The following is a 13,150-nucleotide window of genomic DNA, read 5'->3' as shown; positions in this document are numbered from 1 at the left end:
CTGGGAGTTGGAAGTCCACATGCCTTAAAATTGTCAAGGTTGAGAAACACTGGCTTAATAGGACACATATATACATAAGGAATGGTTGCTGGAATTGGGTATGTCTAATTTAATGAAGAGAAGGACGAGGGGTGACATGACAGCAGTGTTCCAATATCTCGGGTTGCCACAAAGAAGAGGGAGTCAAGCTATTTTCCAAAATATCTAGAGGCAGGACAAGAAGCAATGGATGGAAACTAATCAAAGAGAGAAGCAACTAAGGAGAAATTTCCTGACAGAATAATTAATCAGTGGAACAACCTGCCTCCAGAAGTTGTGAATGCTCCAACACTGGAAGTTTTTAAGAAAACTGGACAACCATTTGTCTGAAATGGTATAGGGCAGAGGTTCCCAACCTTTTGGGCACCAGGGACCGGTTCCGTGGAGAGAGGTTTTTCCGTGACCGGAGGGGGCGTGGTTTTGTGTGCTGCCTGCATCTCGCAGATGGGGCTTTGCTTGTTTGTGCGGACCGGTTGCTGGCATGCCGCAGCTCAGTACTGGTTCATGGACGGGGGGTTAGGGACCGCTGGTACAGGGTTTCTTGTCTAAGCAGGTATGACTAGAATACCTCAAAGATCTTTTCCAACTATTATTGTTGTTATGTATTAGTGCTATTTTGTAACTATTCAGTTGACTGATGAATAATAAAACTCTTAACAGGAATTAAAAGTGTTATTATTTGCAACCTGGAAGTTACTGAACCATTCTTTGTGCTTTGACACTTAAGAAAAATCTAGACCAATTTAAAATTTCAAAAATTCTATGCTAAATTAGCAAAAATGCTAATGATGAAAAAACTGTTGTTAACACCAGAAATTAGCATCCTTGAAGCTAAACTGCTTGGCAGTAGCTATTGAATCAACAAATAAACAGATTTTAAAAACTACAGATTCACGTCACTTCACATCCACTTTTACAATTAATCAATGGAACAGCTTGCCTCCAAAAGTTGTGGTTGCTCCATCTAAGACAGTGATGGTGAACGTTTTAGAGACCGAGTGCCCAAACTGCAATCCAAAACCCACTTATGTATCGTTGGGTGCCAGGTGGGCATGGCCCATTGGGTGGTGTGGCCCATTGGGTGGGCATGGCTGCAGTGGTAACTAAAAAGTGGGAATAAAAAGTTCAATCAATCAATTCCAGCTTTGCGAGATCTTTTTTTTCCTGCGAGAAGTTGAAATTGATTGGTTGATTGAACTTTTTTTTTTTTTTTTGCACATGGCGACAGAGGCCTAAAGCGAATAGGTTTTATAAAACCTAGCTGAAGGCCTAGGACTGGGGCGACGGCGCGCGTGCCCCCAGAAAAGGCTCTGCGTGCCACCTGTGGCACGCGTGCCATAGGTTCGCCACCACGGATCTAAGAGATTGGGCATCCATTTGTCTGGAATGGTATAAGGTCTCCTGCCTGAGCAGGGGGTTGGACTAGATGATCTCCAAAGTCTCCTGCAGCTCTGTTATATTATTACTGTTACTGTTTTTAACCTTACAGGATAAATTTGCACAAACATGCATAGATTGTTTCAAAGTAGTAAAGTATTGCAGGATTGTGCATAGCTCAAAATTATTTGAAAAGGGTATCTGAAATGCAAAGGAACACACTACTTTAAAGCAGATTTTTATATTTTTAAATTCTCAAACAGTTGCATTTTTTCAGACTCACGCAGAAAAAAATAGAACTGCTTTGAAGTGCTGTGTTCCTGTGTATTTCAAAGTGCCTATTCATAACTTCTAAAGCAAGCCAACTGCCCCTACTGTATAAACTTAGCCTGTAATTCTTATCCTCTTCCTTTTTTTTTTTTTTTTTTTTTGAGAAAGCAATTGGGGTGCAGTATGTCCAAAACTGTGTAAATGCTATGGAATACATAAAAAAAAAAATTCCAGAGATTGAAGAATCTTAGTTGAGCATGTATACATATGAAATTTTATCTCCAGATATTAGTAACAAAAAAAGTTCTCCCTCACAGATAAGAACTGAACAGACTCTATAATATAGGATTAAGAATCATCATGAATCTTCAGGTAGGAATTCTAGGACATCTATAGCAAAGATACAGGAAAACATACCAGTTCCATAAACTATTACAGTCTTCAAACTGAGAAGGCATTTCAGCCATTAAACTATTGGAAATTGTGAGTAGGTGATTTCTCAAGTGTACATTGATTTATGGTTGAGTTTATTTTTCCAAACAGAGATTAAAAGAGGGTCTGTTCCAATGGGGCATTTTTTTAAAAGTAGGCATGAGAGATATTGCTAGAGCCACTGGCTCTCTCTAACTGCTATAGATATCACCAACTTCCTTTTTTAAATAAAAAAGCAAGAAAAACCATTTTTTTTTGGATAAAAATATTTAAGACCAGCCAATAATTGATTACAGTGCGATACTACAGTAGATAACTGCAGACAACTTGATTAGAAAAGTAACCTAGTAACTGATTAGATGCCCTTACTATAAAGTCCAGTTAATCTCCATCTTTTTTCAAAGTTCTAATTCTGTACTCCACTTCTGCCAAGCTTTTTCTTCCACTTCCTCTGTCGTTGATGTGCTTTCTTCTTTTTCTTTTTCAAACTCATTTTTGGTTCTGGCCTCACCAGTTCTATCTCCATTGGCTTTTCTTCAGCTGGCGTTTCAAAAACTTCCTCGGTGGGATCTTCAGGAATGAGTGCTTGGTCCTCCTTACTCTTCAATTTCTGTAATTGTTTCATGTTTTGTTTTTCTCTAAATTTAGCAACTAGGGCCAGTCTTAATTCCCGGCGATGCTGTATTAATAATAAAAGCAGATTAGCATACTACATGGCATAAAAAAAAACATTAGAAAGCTGCATGTATCAAGTTAGACCCCTAGTCTAGCTAGTTCTAGGTTTTTTTTATGGCAACTACATAAGCTCTGCAACTTTTCAGATAGTGTTGCAACTGAACCAGAATGTTCTGGGGGTAGAATCAGAGCCCCCAATATGCAAAGAATATCTGCTATCAGTTTCTCCCTCTTATCAGTTTCAGTTTCCAGAAATTTTAATGATTAACTTGCATTGACTGGTATTTTATCTTTTATCCAGGAACTTAGATAGTTTACATGAGTTGTTTTTCTCCACAATAATGATCTTGTGAGATAAGGATGAGCTAAGAGATGCATTAGTTGCCCCAAACCTACCCAATGAGTTCCATAGTTGAGGATAAATTTGAACTTGGATCTCCAGTTCTATTCAATAAGTAAAAGGACTGTATTACATTACTTTGGGGCATACTGCCTAAAACCATATTATTATGCAACTTAGTAGTAGTATGCTACGTCTGCTTTATCAAATAATGAACATGAATGTCCACCAAAGGTCTAACACTGAAATTACATCACAGAGTGCAAAAAATAGTGAAAACTGTGCCCTGATCCTAGTTAGTAGTGGGGTCAATCTAAATTTATTTTATAATTTTAGCATAAGAGCAAGCCATCGTTTATAATTTTGCAAATAAATTTGTACAAATGTACATATTTCTAATACATGCAAAGCACATTTGCACAAACATTTCTGTGCAGATTAAGTGCACAGAATATCAAGTGTTTAAAGAAAAATGTAACAAGCTAATCTGACAAGATCAATAATCAACAGACACAGAATACTTGTTTCAAGTATCTCTGAGACTGACTCAAACTAACTGAGCCAAGAGGCAGCACTTTAAAAGATAGAGATATAAAAATGTATTTTGAATATACAGCATGCCAAGGAATCACCGCTTTTTAAATAATGACCAAAGAAATTACCTAAGATAAACTATCAGGGGCAAGTGCAGTAGCCATTAACACACAACCCCAGCATAGTAGAATATTGGGGAAAATAACAAAATACTGTTATTTTTATTAATGGCTTGAGATGGTCATAGAAACCAGCGTAACCAGCCAAGTTGAGACAGAATGATACTAGGTGTGAAGACCCAGTTCAAGTCCAGCATCAGCCAGGGAAACTTGCTGGAAGACATGGACCAATTACTCTCAACCCAATCTATATCGGACAGCATTTTATGCTGGAGAAGAGAATTGTCCTCCCTTCTCCTTCAGCATAATCCACCTCGAGTACCTAAGAAAAAAGGCTAGAGTTATCTAACCAGTAATGAAAACAAGACTATGGTATTACCATATTTGGAGACTGGTAATGAGGGTTTTCATACAGGGTTTGTCCTCCGAAACTGCCCTGGAAGATCCTGATTAGGTTCAGGACAAAACGAGGCCCAATTTCAACAAGAGTTCCATCTTCTTCCATGAACTGCAACAGAGCAAAAGGCAGGGATGTTTTAGCATTTGGAATCAAAGTACTTAACACCATTTTAGCCAATGTGTTAAAGTTTGATTCTGATTAGAACTTTGAAACATGATGTATGTTTAATGTATATGCTTAAATACCCTTTCCTATCACCTTTCTTTTCCAGGACCTTCAACCTCAGTGTACCCAAATCTTCCTGGGTTTTTTTTATTTATTTTTTAAATTATTTTTCACCATACACCCAAACAAACTTAAAATACATAAACATAAATATTTTCTTTTAACAGAACAGTACTATACATTTTAAGCATTCTTTACATCTTATTTACATTTTAGGTACATCAATAATTATGTCTTTTCCTTTCTCTGTTCTAGCCAATTATAACATTTATTCCAAATTTCATAAAATTCTGTCGCCTCCTTGTCTTTTAATTCTAACGTAAGTTTATTCATTTCTGCGCATTCCAAGATTTTGTACATAATCATATCATTTGTGGGAATATTTTCACTCTTCCAACATTGAGCATATGCTATACGAGCTGCAGTCAATATGTGTATAATGATATGTTGGAGTTGTTTTTCCATCTTTAAATTTATTATGCCCAAAAGAAATAATTCTGGTTTAAAATCCGTTTGTATCTCCGTTATCTCCTGTATCCAATCTCTTATTCGTTCCCAATAATTTTTTGCTTTGGGGCACAGCCACCACATGTGATAAAATGTTCCTTCTCTGATTTTACATTTCCAACACTTTGGGTCTATATTTTTATACATTTTAGCCAATCTTGCCGGTGTTAAATGCCATCTGTAAATCATTTTATATTGATTCTCTCTGTATGCAGTTGATAGCGTCAATTTGCAATTTATGTTCCATAATCTTTCCCATTCCTCTAAATTTATATTTCGCCCCACATTTCGTGCCCACGCTATCATTGGCCCCTTCACTATTTCTTCCTTTAACTCTATCTCTAATAGGTATTTATAAATTTTTGATAAAAGTTTTCCTTCCTTATTAGAATTTTATCAAGTTGGTGTGGGGTCTGACTAATTCCATGTTCTTGCCTATCCCTATTATATCTAGATTGAATTTGTAAATACGGCCACCAATCTATGGGTATTCTTTGTTCCTCCAACTCTTCTCTTGACTTGAGATTTCCTTGGTCATCCAGTAATTCTTTATACCTAATCATCTTTTTTCTCTCTAATGTATTAGGATGAATCACTGCCTCCATTGGCGAGAACCAATTTGGAATTTTACCATAGTGTCTTTTTATTTTTTCCCATATCCCGATCAATGCTCCTCTGATGTTGCTAGAAATATGTTGATGTTTTCTTCTGTTTCCCCCATAGAAATGCATGCCAACCCGCCTGTAGATCATGTCCTTCTATCATTAGTATTCTTTCATTATCCAAGTTTATCCAGTCTTTAATCCATAATAATTCTGCCGCATAATAGATTTCCCATTTAGGGAGTCCAAGACCACCTCTACTCTTATTGTCTTGTAATGTTTTGATACTTATCCTAGGTTATCCTCAGTGTACCCAAATCTTCCTGATTTTATTATATAGTTTATAATATGAGCACCTGAGATTTACTCCATCTCTACTTGACCCAGAAAAAAACTGGAAACTAGATGAAAGTTATCATTGGAAGAAAAAGCCATTGTTTGCAGCATGAAACTAAAACATGATTTAGTGGTTATGTAACCATTATATATGGCCCATTGTTATACAAAGCAGCTTGAGCAAACTTTAAATTCAAATTTTGTGTTCTCCCTTTGAACACTGTCATGTCAACAATTAAGTTTGTATAAATGCACTTTACCATTATATCTTAAGAAATTTGACAGCATACAAATTTGATAAACAAAATAAATTCCAAGCTCTGGTTAATTACTGTGCCTTTAAACAAGAAATCATGGAATTCTTATTTAATTCTTCCATTAAACTTCAGTTAAATTTCACAATTTGTCTCTATACACAATGATAAACTTAAAAAAAATCTGTTAATTAATCTGAAGGAAAACAAACTTCCAGTCTTGTTGGAACTATGCAAAAAAAAAAAAAAAAAAGGAGAAGCAGGCACACTCAAAGCTTACCTAGGATGGTTTTTACAATTATTACTGTATGTATATGCACCATTGTTACATATATCATTACCAATTTCAGGTTGCTGGCTTTGCTGTTGACATCATCTGATCAATTTTATCAAAGTTTTTTTTTAAAAAATATAAATCTTCCAAAGCTAATCCAGTGAAAGAAAAAAATAACTTGGGAAAAAAATAACCATTTAACCTCTTCCAGGTTGGAATTCTATGGTCCTGTTCTTTCTCAGAGGCCAAACCTCAGAGAGTTCTTGTCACTATTGTTGATTACAGCCCATAAGCAAAACAGGAACTAACCTGATAATTTCGAAACCAAATCCTCTCATCTGTGATGGAGAATGTGAAAACGTGGTCTACAAAAGGCTGACTCCTGGGATGATACTGTGGAGTACTAAAGATCTAGTCAAGAGAAATGAGAGCGCTGGGTGATCAATGCAATCATACATCATACATTCATTCATACATACATCATGCATTCCATTTGTCTGGTTGATTTGTTGCTATTAAAATAGTTTGAATACCAAATTGTTTATCACAGAGTCAGGCTATAATTTTTTTGTTTTCATAATACAAAATCTATCTATTTTCTGAATATTTATTGAATGCAACTTCAACATAACTTCTATCTTCACTCTTGGGTTCGACCACTGAAAAAATGAATTACAGCACACTTGGTTCAATTATGTTCACAGAAGTGGAGGCAAAATATGGAAAATCAAATCTCAGCTGAATTCTTCAGGTCTCACTATTGTATTTCCTTGTGGACAAAGTCTTTCAAAGACTTAATGTCTAATGTGAAGTTCCTACTGAAGTAGGAGCATGAGATCTTGGCAAGCTATACTTAATAGAAGTCTAACAAAACCTTGTTGCTTAAATATGTATATAAAATCCTGATGAAAGGATTCCAAATCTGCACAACACATCATTACAGATAGAAGACTGCCCCTTAGGAATAAATAAATATATACAGACCTGAATAAACAGCTCTTTCAGCAAAGCATAATGCGGTTTCTGGTCAAAAACCTATGAAAGAACAATAAAGTTTAGGAACAAGGGAAAAAGCATGAGAATTATAGACCATAAAGGAGAGTAGCCCCACAACTGCAAGTTTATTCTTACTGGATCGAAAGAAAGAACAGGTCGAGAGCCTCTCAAACAGTTTCCAGTCATCTTCAACTCAGCCAACGTGTGAACTGTAATGATATTAAGTACAATTAAGAAAGTACAGTCTGCTATGTGGGGAAGAAGTTGTTTAAAAGAACAGAACAGTATAGCAGCTGATCCCAGTCTACAATACTAATTTTTGCAAATGCCTAACATAATTACAAGCATGTTTATTGGGGATTGTTTGGAAGCAGTTAAAAAATAATGATTGCATTAGAAGGTATTTCACTAGGTGGCTGTACTTACTGTTCTGGACTAAAAACTTGGCCGATGGTCCATGTGGGATGTTTGAAAGCCTAAAAGAGTTATGGAATATGGTTAGAAAAAATTAGCATTTCTTTGGTAACTGCATTTCCTTAGTAATTGGCCTACGGTGTAATGTTTTGAATGTATGAAACAGACAATACTTTTGACAAGAGATGCCTGAAAGTGCCCCAAATATATGTACTAAAAAGGCTTTTGCAGTTTTGCCACTGTTTTGTTAAGTTTTCAATTGCCATTAATACAGTGATGTTTTTGCTTGTTTTCGGAATAGGAACATCCAAACCTCTAGGCAGGAGTGGGCAACTATGGCAACTTTACGACCTCTAAACCAACTCCCAAAATTCCAGAATCAGCCTGGGAGGTAAAGTGCACAGGCTATAAACTTGGCCATAGGGGCCCAACCCAGCTCTAGGGGGAGAATGTTTTATGAAGAGGGAATCACAATAGTAATATATGTTTTTTATATATAACAAGTACAGTATACCTTTCTCCACCACTCAACCCAGCTTATTTTCTGACTAGGATTGGATATCTCCTAAATGATGTATCCACATTTCTTCTAGAACAGGGGTGGTGAACCTATGGCACACATGCCACAGGTGGCACGCAGAGCTGTCCTGTGGGCACGCGCGCCATCGCCCCAGAGGAAGGAGGGGCCAAGCTGCTCCCCTCCACCTGTCCACCTGCGCCTGCACTCTCGCTCTCTTTCTCCCTGCACTGGGAGTCAGGGAGCAGCTGCAAGAGCTGGGCGAATCAGGACTGGATGGTGGAGGCAACCACCCAATCTGCCATGACCACCATAGCCACGCCCACCCAATGGGCCACGCCCACCCGGCACCTGGCGATACATAAGTGGGTTTTGGATTGCAGTTTGGGCACTCGGTCTCTAAAACGTTCGCCACCACTGTTCTAGAATGTTTTATCTTATGGAAGAAGATAATTCTCGGATAGCAGACTGCAACATTTTGGAGCAAATCTGGAAAATCTATATGGTGCTTTCATGACACAAAATATTTATAATGTTTGTGCAAAATATTTCTATGGAATGCTCTTGATCACAGCAAGAAAGGCAATAGAAGTCATGAGGGTTTTTTTAACAGTAGTTTTGTTTTTAAACTTACTGGAAACAAATCTATTTTTAAAAATAATTTTGGATATTGAAGATCACTTTTATGCTATTCTATAACATCATGGAGAAAAATGTACCCTGCAGAGAAGATTCAATAGCAATTAGAAGTACTAACAAATCTCCTCAAAAAAGGAACATACTTCTGCATACTGTTAAACGAGTTACAAGATTTGCAGGAGTACATGAGAGACGCGTAAGAGTAGCACATCTTTTAATAGTCAGAACTTCTTAGCTACAACACTTTTTTGTCTAAGAGAAGTCAGATCCTCCACAAAACAGCCCTATTTAGCATAGGCCCAGTATCATCTTTATCATCAAAGGTAATAAAAGATTCACCAACATTATTGCTATCCTGCATAAACTTACTATATAGAGATTTGAACACAGGGTTGGCAGAATACAAAATCCATGAGAGGGCAATTGATTTCATTAAACATTTCCTAACTACACATACACTTTTTAATTAATATCCCAACCTTTTCTTAACACAAAAATGTATTATAGGTAGATTTATTTATACCCAATCTTCAGAATGCAACACTCTCAAGTAAAAGTTCCTGCTGGGTACCCTGAACATTTAACCTGTCAAAGAGTTGATTGAAATGACTAGGACATAACCGGGGACGGATATGGCCAGGCAACTGGTTGCTCTTGATGTAACAAAATTGACAGTCATTATCCACCAATAAAAAATTATGTAACTAAAGAATAGCAGTCTGGGATATTTACATGATCCTTAGTACAACCCCATACTCCTATTTTCACTTATTCCCCAAACTGTCTAGATATCAATAACTTGAGTTTACAGGCAAAAGTCTTCCAAATTAAATTTTCCTCACCAAACGTAAAGATCTTGCTTCTTTTTGGCTTCAAAAAATATGCACTTATTGCAATTCTTCATTTCACAGACCTACATAAAGCAAGAAAAACAATATTCAGACCAAAGAAGAGTATTTCATTGTTTTGAATCTAATATCTAGAATAAAAAAGATTTGATGGGTGTAAATGAAGCTCATTTATGTTGTTTTAGATAATGCCCAAGTTTGTAATTTATAATACGGCACAATGAAAGGTTTAGGCATAGGAAAAGCTAGAATTAAATTCCCACTCCACCAGGACAATCAATTAGTAACTTGGAAAAAGCAGAAAATGTATATAACTTACCTCATTAATGATAAATAGCTTGTCTTTCCTGTCCATTTTGGTATCTATAACACAAATAGCATATTTTAACCTTATAAATATGGAATTTATTTTATAGATTCTGAATACTCCCCTGAAATTAATATTCAAAATAAATGCTTTGACACATTTAGTTTACAGGTAATGCTTATTTTAAATTTTTCCTTAATACCTCTGTCTTCAAAGCAATTTATTGGGAAGAACTGTATATCTGCAAAAATGGAACATGTTTTATGTTCATATGTTGTTTAGCACACCGTCTGCTACTTATTCTTGTAAGGGCAGGAAAAAAAATCATAAGTTAGCTGGCTTTAAGAGGAGGAAGGAATATATCTATGTAACTACTCATTCACTCAGTTTTGTTCCAACATCTTTTCGGAAACTAATAATTCCTAGTGTACAGATTTGTGCAGGGTTCCATAAATTGAAGTAACAACCACCTAACTAAAAAGACAGAGAAGTAATACAAGCAAAATCACAAACTACCTGCTTTAGAATGAGGCATTAATGTACGCAAATCCTTCATCAGATGCCTTGTCCTAAAATTTATTCCTCTGGAAGAAAAAATGAGGACCCTCTCTTTGTTCTTCCATTTACCCTGGAAAACAGAAGCATTAGCATGATCCAGTTAAGATGAGACCAAATTAAAACATTTAACCAAAGCAGTGGTTTACAATAGTGGTAAATATTTGTAGCTCGGGTATAGGATGAGGGTGAAGGTTCGTTCTCCGAGCTTGTGGTTAAATACGCTAACAATAAATTATTGCATGTAGAAGAAAACAGTGCACTATGACAAAGTATCTGACAGAGGTTCATCTCAAACTGATGTCCCCAATTTTACAGATTTAAAAAAAAAACAATAATTAAGTATGGTCATGCCCTAACCTTGGCAACTTTTAAGATGTGTGGAATTCATGCTGAATGGGGAATTCTGGGAATTTAAATCCACTCATCTTAACATTGAGAAACACTGCTCTAACCTTAGAAATACTTTTCAAAGCCAAAGTCCAAGACTCCTTAAGGAAGCCTCCAATCACATGAAAATTTACTCTTACTACTAAAGGAAGATATTCGCCAATCCCTCCACACAGTCTCCCAAGTTGTTATAGGCAGAATTACCTTGGTCAAGACACCAAAAAGGTAGGATACAGAAGCATTAAAGTTTTTCATTACCCAGCTATTATATCAACTCGAAGAAAAGCACCCTCCAGTTTCTCACTTTACAGCTCACCCACAAGGCGCCCTCAGCTCACTTCCAAAGATGCAGCTTTGATAAAACTCATTCAAAGCTCAAATTCGTTCAAATATTATTCAACATCTATTAAAAATTTTTGGAGGAGGGAAAGACAGGCACCCCCGTTATACATTCCCAGAGAGACTTTGCACATGCTCAGAGGTACAGCGGCATTACCCGGACAGGAAAGACTCGGGTTCAACCTCAGAAAGAAAAGAGCTCAGAGGCATCAACACCCCTCCAGAAGCCCCCTTCGTGGCATCCACACCTGCGAGACAGGAGGAGGTATGTGGAACTCATCCTGGCCTTCCACGGAAGACGGACCTTTCTCCGCCTCCTCGCTCTCCTTCCCTTCCAAAGCTCCCTTCGCACGTTTTTCCTTCGGCCCGGCTGCGGTTGCCTTGCCGGCTCCACGCCGCCTCTTGGTTGCCGCCATTTGTCTTCCCCCACATTACCTCCCTTTCGACCGCTCTAGGATCTTTAGGAGCAGCTAAAAGAATTATAGAGTTTTCACGCTGGCGCGCTGAGACTGATGGGAAGGTGGATGTTCTCCTCTACCGTAAAGACTTTCGTAGAATGTATTATGTGTTTATTGAGTACCTAATAAACTTAATATTACAACAGGCTTAACCCGTGTTTTCATTTTTTTTTTAAAAAAACTTTTTTATTAAACTTTAAACCATCACAATATTTTTCTTAAATGAATGACTTCAGGTACTATGTATAAATAGTAATATAACTGTCCATTATATAAAAAAACTATATGGTTAAAAAAACCCTAATTTAATGTATAAAAAGAGCTATATAGTTAAGAGGAAAAAAACCCTGTACTGAACAATCTAAGAATCAAATTAAAACGGAGGAAAAGAAGGTGTTCGTTGTGCATGTATTCTGCAGGATTAAGGCGCAAAAAACGAAACAACCGCATCAGGTTTTTGAACTGGTAACGCTTCTAATTGTTGCCCATAAAACTCAGGCACCTGAGTTGGTCTGGATCTGGAAAAATACCTCCCTGAATTTGAGGGAGAAACACTCAATACCTTTGCAAAATGGCTCAGGCAAAGTGAAAGGCATTTATTAAGGGGAAACAACTCTTTATACAGAATATAAAAACAAATGATACATACATTTGAGCTGCGTTGCAGCAGAAAGCAACAAATCAAACAATAAAATACATAGAAAATAACTCCAAAGGAAAAAACATAGTTTTCTAATCTTCAAAAGGAGGCATACATTGTCATGCTAAATGATAATACCTGTATTAAAATAAAGCCTAAAATTCTATGTAACATCAACATCCAATGAATCCTTCCCCTCAAATTCTTAATGGGCATTACTCATACTGTATTAAAATTAAAAAATGCATTCGCACACTATTTATTGAACCAGGTAAAAAATTTAAACCCATTGGATATTAACATAAATGCTTTCCATGAAAGGGTCTATGCAATATTTGTAATAAGGACATTGTTTTAAATATTTCCAAGTACTATATCTGGAAACAAATTTTGATTTCAGACTCCTGAGAAACCCACCCCCAAGAGACGTGGGAGAAGTGAGGATGTGTGAGGTGGAACACCTTTTGTGAATGATGTTGCTATAAACTAAACTTGAGTCAGATAGTCTCATATCTCTTGCTTTTAATTGCTTTGGTTTCCTGTTCCTTGCGCCTCTTTTTTGCGCTTTGTAAAACGCTCCTAACTCGGCTATGGATACGAGGGCAGTTAAACCATAGAGAAATCAGGTCATAGAGAGAGATTAGCCAGGACCGGAAGTTCCAT

The 13,150-nt window shown here is 36.7% G+C and overlaps 1 protein-coding gene across 1 annotated transcript; it reads right to left on the bottom strand.

Moving 5' to 3' along the window:
- Positions 1-2,366: 2,366 nt before the first annotated feature.
- BRIX1 (biogenesis of ribosomes BRX1) lies at positions 2,367-11,838 on the bottom strand. Its single transcript, XM_039347866.1, has 10 exons — positions 11,638-11,838; positions 10,622-10,733; positions 10,118-10,161; positions 9,793-9,863; positions 7,807-7,856; positions 7,516-7,589; positions 7,369-7,419; positions 6,694-6,795; positions 4,166-4,294; positions 2,367-2,797 (listed from the first exon to the last, which is right to left on the bottom strand). The coding sequence occupies exons 1-10, from the start codon at positions 11,803-11,805 to the stop codon at positions 2,525-2,527; spliced, it is 1,074 nt and encodes a 357-aa protein (XP_039203800.1). The 5' UTR covers positions 11,806-11,838; the 3' UTR covers positions 2,367-2,524.
- Between the last annotated feature and the right edge of the window lie 1,312 nt (positions 11,839-13,150).

Source organism: Crotalus tigris, unplaced genomic scaffold (genome assembly GCF_016545835.1).
Source record: "Crotalus tigris isolate CLP2741 ecotype Arizona unplaced genomic scaffold, ASM1654583v1 scf7180000018103.2265978, whole genome shotgun sequence".
Classification (NCBI taxonomy): Eukaryota; Metazoa; Chordata; class Lepidosauria; order Squamata; family Viperidae; genus Crotalus; species Crotalus tigris.
The sequence above is the reverse complement of the archived record's forward strand: the minus strand, read 5'-3'. Positions and strand labels throughout refer to the sequence as shown.

Excerpts from the sequence above, each read along its gene's own strand:
- BRIX1 (XM_039347866.1), bottom strand. The coding sequence starts at position 11,805 with ATGGCGGCAACCAAGAGGCGGCGTGGAGCCGGCAAGGCAACCGCAGCC. Across the intron at positions 7,590-7,806 it reads CAAGTTTTTAGTCCAGAACA|TTCACACGTTGGCTGAGTTG; the intron begins GTAAGTACAGCC and ends ATATCATTACAG. Across the intron at positions 7,420-7,515 it reads CTGTTCTTTCTTTCGATCCA|GTTTTTGACCAGAAACCGCA; the intron begins GTAAGAATAAAC and ends GTTCTTTCATAG.